This window comes from Eubalaena glacialis, chromosome 3 (assembly GCF_028564815.1).
Source record: "Eubalaena glacialis isolate mEubGla1 chromosome 3, mEubGla1.1.hap2.+ XY, whole genome shotgun sequence".
In the NCBI taxonomy this organism is placed as follows: Eukaryota; Metazoa; Chordata; class Mammalia; order Artiodactyla; family Balaenidae; genus Eubalaena; species Eubalaena glacialis.
Genome location: NC_083718.1, coordinates 134367759 through 134380940, shown reverse-complemented (window position 1 = coordinate 134380940; position 13182 = coordinate 134367759). Strand labels below are relative to the sequence as shown.

At 34.2% G+C, this 13182-nt stretch overlaps 1 protein-coding gene across 5 annotated transcripts in view; it reads left to right on the top strand.

Annotated features, from left to right (window-relative positions):
* The window catches only part of SRSF11 (serine and arginine rich splicing factor 11), a 45811-nt gene that overhangs the window by 25729 nt on the left and 6900 nt on the right, over positions 1-13182 (top strand). For all 5 annotated transcript variants that reach the window (XM_061184034.1, XM_061184035.1, XM_061184030.1 and 2 more), the window contains 5 exons: positions 425-474; positions 2140-2267; positions 3990-4071; positions 9214-9345; positions 11716-11805. In XM_061184034.1, coding sequence (XP_061040017.1) covers positions 425-474; positions 2140-2267; positions 3990-4071; positions 9214-9345; positions 11716-11805 — 482 coding nt within the window. The remainder of the gene's footprint in view (positions 1-424; positions 475-2139; positions 2268-3989; positions 4072-9213; positions 9346-11715; positions 11806-13182) is intronic.

The following is a 13182-nucleotide window of genomic DNA, read 5'->3' as shown; positions in this document are numbered from 1 at the left end:
TGAAGTCCTTTATGGAATTCTTTTGATTATTATACTGACTAAGCACTTTGAGTTTTGTTTTACATGTTTCCTTAAAATGTTACTTTCCCTTAGAAAGTCTTAAAATAAGCAAGAGGTGATTATTCTATAAAATCTGGACTGTTCAGCTTCATAATCTTCATAATTAACTTGATAAAGCAGCTCTGGGTATCCAGTACTACAGTCACTAATGTCACCAGTTTACTTTTTTAATGTTGCGACTAGAAAACTTAATATGACATATTTGGCTGGCATTATATTTCTATTGGTCATTGTTGTGCTTGGGATATGTTAGTTTCTATAAGTTTGCCAGATTGTTCTAGGACATTTCAACATACTAAAAAAATTAAAATAGTAATCATTTATTGTTCTATGTGTTCTCATTGCTATTTTTTTGTTTTTCCAGTCTCTTGCTGCAGACCAGTTGCTGAAACTTATGAGTACTGTTGATCCCAAGTAAGGATTTTTTTCTTCTGTTTCCATTGGTGGTAGAGATATAGTAATATCTAGAGAACAGGTATTTTATTTTTGATAGCTAAAAGAAAGTTTTCTCAAGGCATGCAGTATGTAATCCTATTTTCTAGAAACAAGGAGAAAAAATCCAGAGGTAAACCCATCTATAAAGGGTTTTGTTTTGGAATAATTATTGGTCTTTGAAAATCATTGTAAATAGGTTAAACCAGGATGACAAGTAAAGAGCTAAGTGTTGTCTTTAGTTGATTCATTTAAAAAATTATACTGACTACCTACTATAAGCTTGTGCCTTCATAGCATTTATACTCAGAAAGGGAGACACTGTTTAACTATAGTAAAGCATGTGCATCCAACTGGAGGAAGTACAGAGGTGCTATGGGAACTTATTGCAAGGAGGAGAACTTAGTTCAAAGATCAGAGAGGCTAAGCCCTAGGGCAGGGGTCCCCAACCCCCAGGCCGCGGCCTGTACCGGTCCACAGCAGCCTGTTAGGAACCGGGCTGCACAGCAGGAGGTGAGTGGCCGGCGAGCGAGTGAAGCTTCATCTGCTGCTCCCCATCACTCACATTACGCCTGGACCATCCCCCACACCCCCGTCCATCCATGGAAAAATTGTCTTCCACAGAACTGGTCCCTGGGACCAAGAAGGTTGGGGACCACTGCCCTAGGGGATGAATAAGAGGAAGACAGAAGTGAGGGAAACACTAGCCCAGAGTAAAGGAGTAATACATGTCACATAATAATAGCATCTTTTTAGGGGCTTTGAAAAGTTTTCTTCATGCTGTAACTTATATTTCCTACTTGATATATCACAAATTCATGAGATGTTTTCATTGGTAATTTCTTAGTATATTAAATCTGAACTTAATGCTGCTGCTTCTTAACTTGGTGAAAGTCACTGTCAGTAAGTGGGAGAGCATGTGGGGGAGGCAGGACAGACTCATTTGATTATAGTAGTTAGTGGCATTTTTTTCTTAAAAATTATCAGGTAAAATCCAAGTATCTACCACCCTGCTTATAAAAATATCACTAATACAGTTTTTTAAAACTCCCTGTGTACTCATTCTTGTTTACATTTCCCACTCTACCCACAAATAACTACCAGCCTCAACTTGGTGTCTACAGTACTTTTTCACTTTTATAAACCCTTAAGGTGTATCTTTAGCCTTTCCATTCAGGAATTTCATAAGTAATGGTGTGCCATTGGCTTTTGCCTCAGTTTCTCCCCATCTGCAAGCTTAAAAGTAATTCTCTTCCCCAACAAAATTATGATGATGTAAAAGTTTTTAAATCATATTAAGGAAGGTTCTGTTAATCAAAAATCTTTAGCATCAGCATATTCCCATGTACTAACATTTCTCAAAATGTGCATAGAAAGTTCATGGATGTTCAGCAAAATTAAATAGATTTGTTTTTTCTTATTCCACATATCTCAGTCTTTTAAAATGCAGGTGCCATTGTAAATATTCAAAAGCTTACTATACTATATATATATTACATATAATTTTATCAAAATTATTGTGGCGTTCCCCCCCCCCACTTTTTTTCAAGGAGTATCTTACTAAAATGATGATAGGAACATGTGTTTATTTGAAATGCTGTTGTACATTTTTAAATATTTAACATGCAATTCTTGGTTCTGTTCCAGGTTGAATCATGTAGCTGCTGGTCTTGTTTCACCAAGTCTGAAATCAGATACCTCTAGTAAAGAAATAGAGGAAGCCATGAAGAGAGTACGAGAAGCACAGTCCCTAATTTCTGCTGCTATAGAACCAGGTAAAATAGGTTTATGCAATTATGTTTGGAAATTTGTTGAACAATACTTCAGTCATTTTTTTAAATTTTATTTTCCGTATTTTGATAAAAGATCATTTAGTGCAGTGATTCTCATTTGGAAGTGGGTGGGTGGTATGGGTAAGAGTTGTCACCCCGGCATATTTGGAAATATCTGGAGACACTTGGTTGTCATGCTGGTACCAACTGCATCCAGTAGGTAGAGGGCCAGGGATGTACTAAACATCCTACAGTGTACAAGCACCTCCTACTCCCTAAACAAAGAATTCTTCATTCTGAAACATGAGTGCCTAGGATTACCTAATGCTTCGCGTGATATTTTGGTTGTTTTTAATTTATGAGGTTTTTTTTTTTGGTGGTTTTTAATCATTTATGTTTGCCTAAGTTGGGGTAGCCTAATTGATTTCAGTCTTTTATTTGACCAAGAAAACCTACTAAAGATCTTCTGTTTATGCCATTTGTTTAAAGAAAAGCAAATATATTATTCTTTGCAGATTGTCTTTTTGAGATGAAATGAATGGTTGTCCCATTGTCTTCCTGTATATATTTGGATCTTTGGTCCTGAATTTTTTTTTTCCCATTAAAAACAATGTTTTATTCATTTTTTTCACTCTATTTCTTAATAAATGGGATGGTTTTTATTATATATAGTATTAGGCAAATAATTGTTAAGTATAATGGATAAATTAATATCAGATGCTTTGTGTATTATTTAATCAACAAATTATTAAATAATTAGCTCAAGGTCACATGGCTGGACCTGTATGACTCCAAAGCCAGAACACCATTTCTGTTTTCAATGAAAACTCATAACTGAAATGACTAAAATTAGTTTCTTTATGAATTTTTTTTTGCCCCAAGATTTTTGTTAATTTATTAATGACATTCACAATAAATTGAATCCTATTAATGAAATGATCTAAATGTAAAAGAGGAACTCAGTCTCACTTTGATAGTCCATATACGAAGAATGCAATGGCTGTATTTCTCTTTCATTATGTCCTAAGTTAAAGGAGTAAGTTAAGGAGTTTATGTGTTATTTTACAACTAGGAAATGGTGATAGATCTTTCTAGCTCTGCTCCCTGCACTTACACAGTTGAAAATGAGTGAGGAAGAAGAAGGACAGACAGATTAAAAAAAGAGCTAGCTTAGTAAAATCCAGTTCTGTCTCAGCAGTATAGTGAAAAGAGTTAATGAATGAGACACTATTTATTTAGGAAAGGAGCATAGAGCTAAGTGATGAATGAAAGAAGGAACATTTTGCTGGACCAACAATTTTAAATGTTTATTTTATATTTTTATTATAAACGTATTTTTTAAACATATTTTACACTTAAGTACTGGTTGGGGAGATGTTATTAATACAGAAACATGTAAAGATTAGAGTTTTAATCTGGGTGAATGGTAGCTATATTTGGGGAAGTAGAACCTAGGAATGGAAAAAGGGACTCATGATTTAGAAATCTCTAAAGGGTAAAGAATGAGAAAGGTAATTATTTTCATAGATTGTTTTATGGATGACACTTGACAGCCTTCTAAGTCTGGCAAATGAAATAGTCAAAGGAACCTTTAGCTGCCTGAATTTAAGAATTTTGTATTAAAGCTGAAAATTAAGGTAATAAATTCTAAGAATAACTCCTGAATGGGAATAATCTTCCTGCTTGATGATGTCTAAAGCCAGATTCCTTTTCTTTTAAATCCAGATAAGAAAGAAGAAAAACGAAGGCACTCGAGGTCAAGATCACGTTCTAGGAGGAGGAGGACTCCCTCATCTTCTAGGCACAGGTTATTAGATTGATTGCTTTTTGGTAGTAAGTTGTAGCTTAGACAAAGATAATTTCTCTGTATGTCACATCTGCTTATCTCTTAACCTAATTAGCTCCTGCTTAAAGTGGTTTTGGTAACTACTGCTATTAGCAGAGTATGAGAATTAGTGTTCACACATATATAAATGGAGAAAAGATATGGATGATTGATACTTTAAAACCCCCAAAAATCCAGGGTTAGGAGGAAGCCACTGGGATTTGAGCACTAAGATGAATTAGTACTATGGAAAGAACACTGGACTTGAAACTTTTAACTTGAATTCTAGTTCTGACTTTTCACCGGACTCCTGAGAGTTTGAACATGGAATGTTGTCATGCAGCCTGCAGATTACCATCTAAAGCTTGAATATTTGCAGATGACAACTTGTTATCCTTTTTTGAGATTGTTCTTTGTATTGGACAAACCACATGATAGTACCTATTATTCTTTATCCTACCTAGAGTAAGACTAAGCAATTTAAAAGGACCAGTGTATTTTCTTTTTCACACGACATTCCTGTATAAGTTTGTAAGGGTCTCTCTAGCCCAGTGGCTCTCAAACTTGCTGGTATTAAGACCTCTATACTTGTAGAAAATTTGAGTACTCCAATGAGCTTTTGTTTATGTGGGTTACATCTATCAGTGTTGGCCGTAATAAAATTTGAAACCATCATCTGAAATAACAATAGTAAACCCATTTGTATTAACTTAGCTTTGAAACAAAACTTTTCCAGAAAAATTAAAAGAATGGCTTTGTTTTAAATCTTTGCAAATCTCTCTAACCTTTGGCTTACTGGAAGACATGTACAGGATTCTGCATTCAACTTATTGCAGTATATTTTGGTTAATATATGTAGAAAATCTTACACAAATATATAGTGAGAAGAGGGAAAAGTAATTTTATAGTCTTTTCAGGTAATTGGGAATAGTATTCTTTGATAGAATACCAAAACTTAACAAGAGTACTTTCTTAAAAGATAGTAGTAATATGGAATCTGAAACCGTAATAGTGAACCTTTTATATTTTGCTACTTTAAAATCTATTGATCTTTCTTACACCTAGATGTATCTTTTTCCCAGGCATGCTTTTGTACAATTATGCATTGATGGTTTGGAAAATGATTGATTTATTGCATTATCCAAGTTTTCAAATGTTGACACATTTTGTTACACAAGATCAAAAAATGACTTGGTAATATCACCACACATCTCATCGGTAAACCGTTTTAAAGTGTTAGGAAGCTGTCAAGTTCACAGTGGTGTGTTCAAGTTTTCCAAAATCTAATTTTCTCTTGAAAGCTCAAATTTTATTATTGGCAACAAATTTGTTTTCCTTGAAATGATAAACCTCACTCATTTTCCATGAAAGTGTTCTACCAAATACCCAAGTCTGAACAACCATGGTTTGTCACTTGTTCTTTCAGGTAAAGATGATGTTTCATGGCAAAAGCAATTAGGTGAGCTCACACTCAATCACACAGGTGTCTTCCTTGACACAGTCATTGAACTATAAAGTATCAGAAGTGATTTATGAAGTGATTATGCATACCCATTTTGTTGCACAGAATATTGCTGAAGGGACTAGATTTAATATTACTAGTCAAAAATAATACTACTCTAATATTACTCAAGGGACTAGATTTAATAAAATTAATAGTTTTTACTGGCTTTATCAAAGACATCCTTAGTGAAAATGGCAGGTTTTTTTTTTTTCTTTCTTTCTTTCTTTTTACTGCAACTGCCTACTACAAATGCCAGTGAAGAATACAGTAGATAATAGGGAGGTTCAGTTGCCACTACCTTGATTTGTAATAAGGAGATGCCAGCACTTGTACACCACCATTGCTTTTGCACCATTAGTGCAAATGTCACAGTGGAAAAGGCAAATAATATCTTGTTGTTATTTTGAAAAAAAAAAAAATTGACAGACCCCATAACATTGTTAAGTCATTTCTTAGACTGTGTCTTAGTCCATTTGGCTGTTCTAACAGAATACGATAGACTGGGTGGCTTATAAACAATAGAAATTTACTTCTCACAGTGCTGGAAGCTGGGAAGTTCAAGATCAAGGTGTCAGCAAATTTGGTGTCTGGTGAGGACCTGCTTCCTCATTTATAGTTTGCTGTCTCTTCACTGTGTCCTCACATAGGGGAATGGACCAGGGGGTCTTCTGAGACTTCTTTCATATGGGCATTAATCCTATTCATGAAAGCTGCACCTTCATAACCTAGTCACCTCCCAAAGGCCGCTACCTCATAATGTCATCACATTGGGTATTCAGTTTTGCATAAGAATTTTGGGAGGACACAAACATTCAGTCTGAAGCAGAATGTTACAGGGTGGTGGTGTCTGGTGTGTCTGTCACCCACTTTCCCCCAGCCCATCTCATTCTTAAAGATGTCTTTCAAAAACCCAAAACTAAAACATGTCACAGCTCTATGAAACCTTTAGAAGCTCCTTATTGTCTTAAGAAGTTGACACATAAAACCTTAGAATGGTGTTCAAGGATCTTTACTATTCATCTTGGTTTAATCTTTCCACACTTGTCAATTGCCACTCCAAAATAGCTAACCTCATTATTATATTTGTTATGGTGATCTGTGATTAGTGATCTTTGATGTTGTTAACTATTGCAAAAAGATTACGGCTCACTGAAAGCTCAGGTGGTGTTTAGGAATCTTTAGCAACATTTTTAATTAAATTACATACACTGTTTTAGACATAATGCTGTTGTACACTTCACAGACTACAGTATAGTATAAACATAACTTTTATATGCACTAGGAAACCAAAAATTCATTGTGACTCACTTTATTGCGATACTCACTTTATTGCAGTGGTCTGGGAGCAAACTCATAGTATCTCTGAGCTGTGCCTGTACTTAGAATCCTAACCTTCCAGGACAGGTGCTCTCATAGCTTAGTTTAACACTTAGAAAGACTTAAAAAGGAGAACCTATATCTTTTTCCTTTGTACATAACAGGGACATGCTAAGGCTTTCAAATACTAATTTTAATTATGACCAATGGGAAATAACAGTGAAACATTTATTTCCCTGAACAAAGTGCTTTTGAACACTTGTAGTAATGCCTCATAACAGAAAGATAAATATTATGAGTTGTAGTATTTTAAGCATCTTGGTATATAAAATGACCATTACGTTCAATAAGCTTTTTACGTATTTAGAATACATAATATGATAATCTATATTTTTCTCATTTTTAAAAGCTTATGTAAACTGTGTTGAAGTGGCTCTGCAGTGCAATGCTGTTGAAAAATAACTTTCAGCACCTTATAATAAATTGATTGATGTAATACCTCTGCTTATTAGATTTTTTTAAACTATTTTGTATTATTAATCACTTTGTTTAGAAGGAAACCTACAAGAATGCACTTATGATTTTTTCCTACAACTATATTTTTTTCTATATACATTAGAGGTAGGATAAATGTGTAACAGTTTTGCCAAGATGATTGTTGACTTAAATTTTTGTTAAAGCCAGAATTCTCAAAAGATGAGCACTACTTAATTCTAATAGCATCAATTTTGGTTTTCCAGAATTTTTTAAAATTCTTAGTAAGAAAGTGATGGATCTGATATTTTATAGGGTCAATATTTCACTCAAAATATATTAGTAGTACCTTTTACTAGTCAGACACTGTAGTAGTTGCTCAAGGGTACAGTGGTGAATAAGATAGACATATATACCCCTTGTCCTTATGGAGCTTAGAAAAAGGTAGGTAAGCATTACATGAAAATTTCCTAGGATATAGACATGTTATTGAGAGGGATTGCTTTAGTAGATAGTTTCAAATATGGTCAAAAATAAGAGATGAGCAAAACATAAAGTTATTGAATTTGATGAGACACTGCTACTGATGGGTTTTGAAACAGCTGTTCTAGAGAATGATGGCAATACTATGTTAGCACATCAGTAAGAGAAGAGGGAGTCAGTATATAATATATATGTCTACAGTAAGGCACTGAGCTGGGCTTTATAATTTCAACTATTCTGTGATGGAGGTGCTATTTTTCTTGCTGAAGTAATACGCTCAAAGAGGTTAAATAATGAATGCTGTCAGTTAACTGGCTTATAAATGAGATTTGAACACACATCTTTTACATTACTAAAATGTCCATCCTTTGGCACTTTGAAAAAGTGAAAGCAAAAAGTTTAAATTGTATTTGAAGTTTTCCATGGAAAGAGGTTGAATGGTCCACTAGAAATTAAATGACCAAGTCTAAGCAAAGAACTGCAATTTATTTTCAATTATTCTTAAAATAGAAAGGAATAAAATATAGGAAAGAGGATCAAAGAACATCAAAAGGTTAATTGCACTTAACCTTTCAGAGAAAGTATGGGGGGCGGGGTGGTATGCGGTAGGCACAGAGAGAAACATCTCTTACATGGCAGGAAAGAGATGATGATGTAATGTTGAGGACACATAAGAGTAGAAAAGACAGTTTGTACGGAGTTGTATGTATCTGTATCATGCCTGCATTGCTTGGATTTCTCTTAAACTGTAAATCGAAGAAGTGGAATGTATTTCAGAGAACAACAATTGGAAATCATAGAAGGCAACGCACTGTATGGTTTCCATTTTTAAAATGGGAATAATAATGGTACGTACTTTATTAGGTTTATTATGAGGGTAAATGAGTTAGTATTTGTAAAGCATGTAGTGGGCATAAATAAGTATTCGATAAGTAGTAAATGGGTTTAACTTGCAATAGTGAGGAATCAAGTAAGGTGTACTTGCAAAAATGCTATATAATTGCGAAATGATGCAAATGAGTCAGATATTTTTTGTTTTCCTTCATTCTCTAGCAGTATTTTTAAGTTTGGAGTTGTAGTTTCAATGGGCAAAGTAGGATTGGTTTGACAGGTTGAGCAAAAGATTAAAAGGTGAGGAATTCCAGGTGTTAAAAGGTATTTACTAATTTCTAGGATATCAAAGATGTTGTGTGGAGTAAATAAATAATGGCAGGAAATTACCCTCACTTACTGATGGCTCGTCCACGTGTCTGAATCTTTTGTCTGATGCTTATATGAAATAGTCAGAAACAGAGCTAGTGTTTTTCCATTTACATACATGTGTTTGCTTCCTTTTACATTATAAGGCGGTCAAGAAGCAGATCAAGAAGGCGATCACATTCTAAGTCAAGGAGTAGACGACGATCCAAAAGTCCAAGAAGGAGAAGATCTCATTCCAGAGAGAGGGGTAGAAGGTCAAGGAGCACATCAAAAAACAGGTACAGTAAAAAACTATTAACAAACACTGAGTGGGAAGACAAATTTTAGAGTTGCCAACACCCCCAAATACTGCTGCTTTAATGACAAAGAAGAGGTTATGATAGGAGATAGGACTATACTGAGGAAGAAACTGTTGGAGGAGGCTGACATTGTTTTCTTGTGCTCCTTCATAAACTTGAGATTTCTACTTACAGCTGAAGGCCTAGCGAAAATTTCTTTGTAGTAGAAATTCTTAGCTGTTTCTACTGCCTTTTTTCATTTCCTCTTTTCCATTCAACCATTACTAAGGATTTAGTGTTACCAGCCACATCTCTTGGTATGCCAAAGAGTTTATGGCAGACAGTCATGCCTTCCTAATTCATCTTTATATACCTCATCTTGAGCACCTTTGTAAATATGAATTCAGTATTGCTATATTCCAGAGACTGAACCATACTTAACAGTCTTATCCCATGGTTTGGGGACCCGTAGAGAATTAAAGTGAGGATTCATTAAAAAACAGACATCCCCACCTTAACATTGTATTTCAACTTAAACATGCATTCAGTAATTTGTTTTTTCATATAGGGCCAAACTGTTTGAAATTAGGCCTAGTCTTGAGTAATACATACCAAATCACTTTCTTTTCATTTAAACCACCTTTAAAAGTGTTGAGAACTCTGTTACTTGGAAATACCTAGATTTTTTCCCCCCATTTTTAGTTGTCACACAATACAATTTCACAACACTTGATTTTTAACAAATGTCCTTTATCTCTTTCTAAAATATTTGCCTTAATTTTCTAGAAGCAGCCCTATGTTTTATACTACTTTACCCATTTTTAATTATGTAATTAAAATAGTAAGGATCACAGGGAGGGGGCAACAAAATTTATTCTTGGTCAGCATATAACTCAAGTGGGGACAGAGGTTCTGGGATAGCTTTACTGAGTGTTCATCCTCTAACGAGGCTTTTACTCATGTTTTAGAGTTAGTCATCTCTTAATTCAGTCAATCAAACAAACAAGCTTACTTAATGAAACATCTTTTATACAAAGCAATTAGGCATTCCTTCCCTCAAGGAACTTTCTTTATACTAGGAGAGAGATGAATGTAATTACAAAGGAAGGGCCATTGTTAGGGATGTTGGAAGAGATTTATTGAGAGGTGACTCTTGAGTGTTGAATTCTGACAGATTTGACTGGACTCGGGGGCATGGTTTCAGGTAGAGAATGTTTACAAAGTTAGCATGAATTCTTGAAATAGCAAGTATTTTGGTATAGAAGGACCAGGAAATGAGGTCAGGAAAGTTAAGGAGACAGATCACCATAGAAGGCTTTGTTGTTCACACTAAGGAGTTTGCGGCTGATCCGGGAGGCAACAGGAATGAATTGAAAAGTGATGAGCAGGGAATTAATATTTTCATGTCTGTACTTCGAAAGATTTCTGATAGGGGGTATAGCATCAATTTGTGGAAAACATGACTGGGGCCACTTACGGGACTCTTAAAGTAATCTAGGAATTCGATGATAAAGACTTGAATGAATAGAGAGGATAACTGATGGAGTAGGATGAGCAAAGATGGGAGGGAATGAAATACAGAATATAGGGTGGGATTAGTTTAGAACAACCGAAGAGATACTTTAATCTCTAAAATTATAGAATAGTTGAAAATAGGTGTGTGTTTATGAGTATAAGGATATAAGGGACATATATATATTATAAATATGTATATATTTTACCTTTTGCCTAGAATCTTGGGACGAAAAAATGCTGTGGGGAATAAAAGTAAACTTAGAAGAATCTGTAAAAAGACTTTAGAGTTGAGGCCTAGGTTGTAGTAGCAGTCCATTTTGATGTTTTTTTCCTAAAAGCATTGAATAGCCCAGAATATATAGCAGCAGGGAAAAAGTTAGAAGGTTGGCTTCATCCATGAAGAGGTTACATCGGGTGTGTGCTTTGAAAGAAAAACTTAAAATAGTGATGGGGTTTTGGCCTGTCAGTAGAGGATTTAGAGCCAGGGTCGGTTGGGAAACTGGTACTTAGCTGAGAGAAAAACAGAGTGTTGAAGAGCCTAGAGAAAATTATTTAAACTATTAGCGTTTATCGCCAGACATACTAAGAAACTGGCCACCATCCTTGTTTTCTTGCCACATAGCCTGCTTTGCTCTTGGAGAGAAGTTTTACGGGGAATACCAGGAAAATAGAATTTTTAAAATTTGTTTACCACAAATACGCCACTTGAGTTACTATTTTTTTTAAGTTTGTATCAGAATAACATAAAATTTAAGAATCAGATTAGATTTCACTGTACGTTTTTATTTGTAGTTTGATAGAAATATATATTAGTTGAATCTTCTAATACATTCATAAATTGTTTTCATTTATTAGAGACAAAAAGAAAGAAGACAAAGAAAAGAAACGTTCCAAAACACCACCAAAAAGTTACAGCACAGCCAGACGTTCCAGAAGTGCAAGCAGGTAGGGTGGCATTATGAATTCTTGGCATTTTTTTACGCTTTCATTTTTTTAAGCTTTGTTTGCAAGACTATCAATAGGCTGTGAACATGAAATGTTTTCCAGTACATAGCTACATACTTCAGTGGTGAAGTTTTTTTAAAGGCAATTTGTGAAGAATAACCTAAAGTTCATTTTTCTTTTCACCTAATGTTTTATGGTGTAGAGTGTATTTAAAATAATGTGGGAATTCAGAGGTCAGTTTTTATGTTTGCTATATGCATTTCACATCATAATTTGAATTGTTTGTGTGGGTTTTTTTCCCCTAAACATCTAAGTTTTAATGGCTAAAGTATACTGCATTATCACATTAAATTCATTTTATCATAGTAAGTTATATTTAAAATATCTACATGTTAATACTCAGAATAATTTTTTTCCCATACATAGTGGTTCATTGATAAAATAATTGGAGGCAATGCAAGTTCTGATTTGTGTCATTCTTAGAGTAGTAATTCTATCTTTAACCTGCTGTAGTGAAAATTCAGTGTTGCAAACTTTCTCCTCAGAAAATACATTTTTCACACTTAACATGGAATTCATATGATAGTAGTAAGGGCTGGCCATACTTAATTCCATTTTCTTCCAATCTTTTGTTTTTTGTTTTGTTTTTAACATTTTATTTTAAAATTTTTATTGGAGTATAGTTGATTTACAATGTTGTGTTAGTTTCAGGTGTACAGCAAAGTGAATCAGTTATACATATACACATATCCACTCTTTTTTTTAGGTTCTTTCCCCATATAGGCCATTACAGAGTACTGACTAGAGTTCCCTGTGCTATACAGTAGGTTCTTATTACTTACCTATTTTATATATAGTAGTGTGTATATGTCAGTCCCAGTAACATTTTCTTGACATTGTTCATTTTCCATTAAGCAAAAGTAAAGGGTCATTGTACTTTTTTTAAACAGTAAGGAAATAATTCTCCTTCAAATGTTAGGACTCCTAGCATCACTAAGAATCCTTAAATCTTTTACCACAGACACAGGTGAGGCTTAGTTCTCTCAAAATTTAAAGCTGTTGAATTTCTCAGCAAATCATTTTCTTCCAATCTTGTTTACACATTTTACTGCAGTGTTTGTTTTCTTAATCTTGATTAAATTCACTTAGGAGGTTCACATTATATATAAATATTAACTCAAAATGGATAAAAGACTTAAAAGCCAAAACTAAAATCCTATTAGAAGAAAATATGTAAGTTAACTTTCATGACCTTGTGTTTGGCAGTGATTCCTTAGATATGACAAAAAGCATAAGCAACAAAAGAGAAATAGATAAGTTGGGGATAATGAAAACTAAAAACTTTTTGTTTCAAAGAACACTCAGAAGGTAAAGACA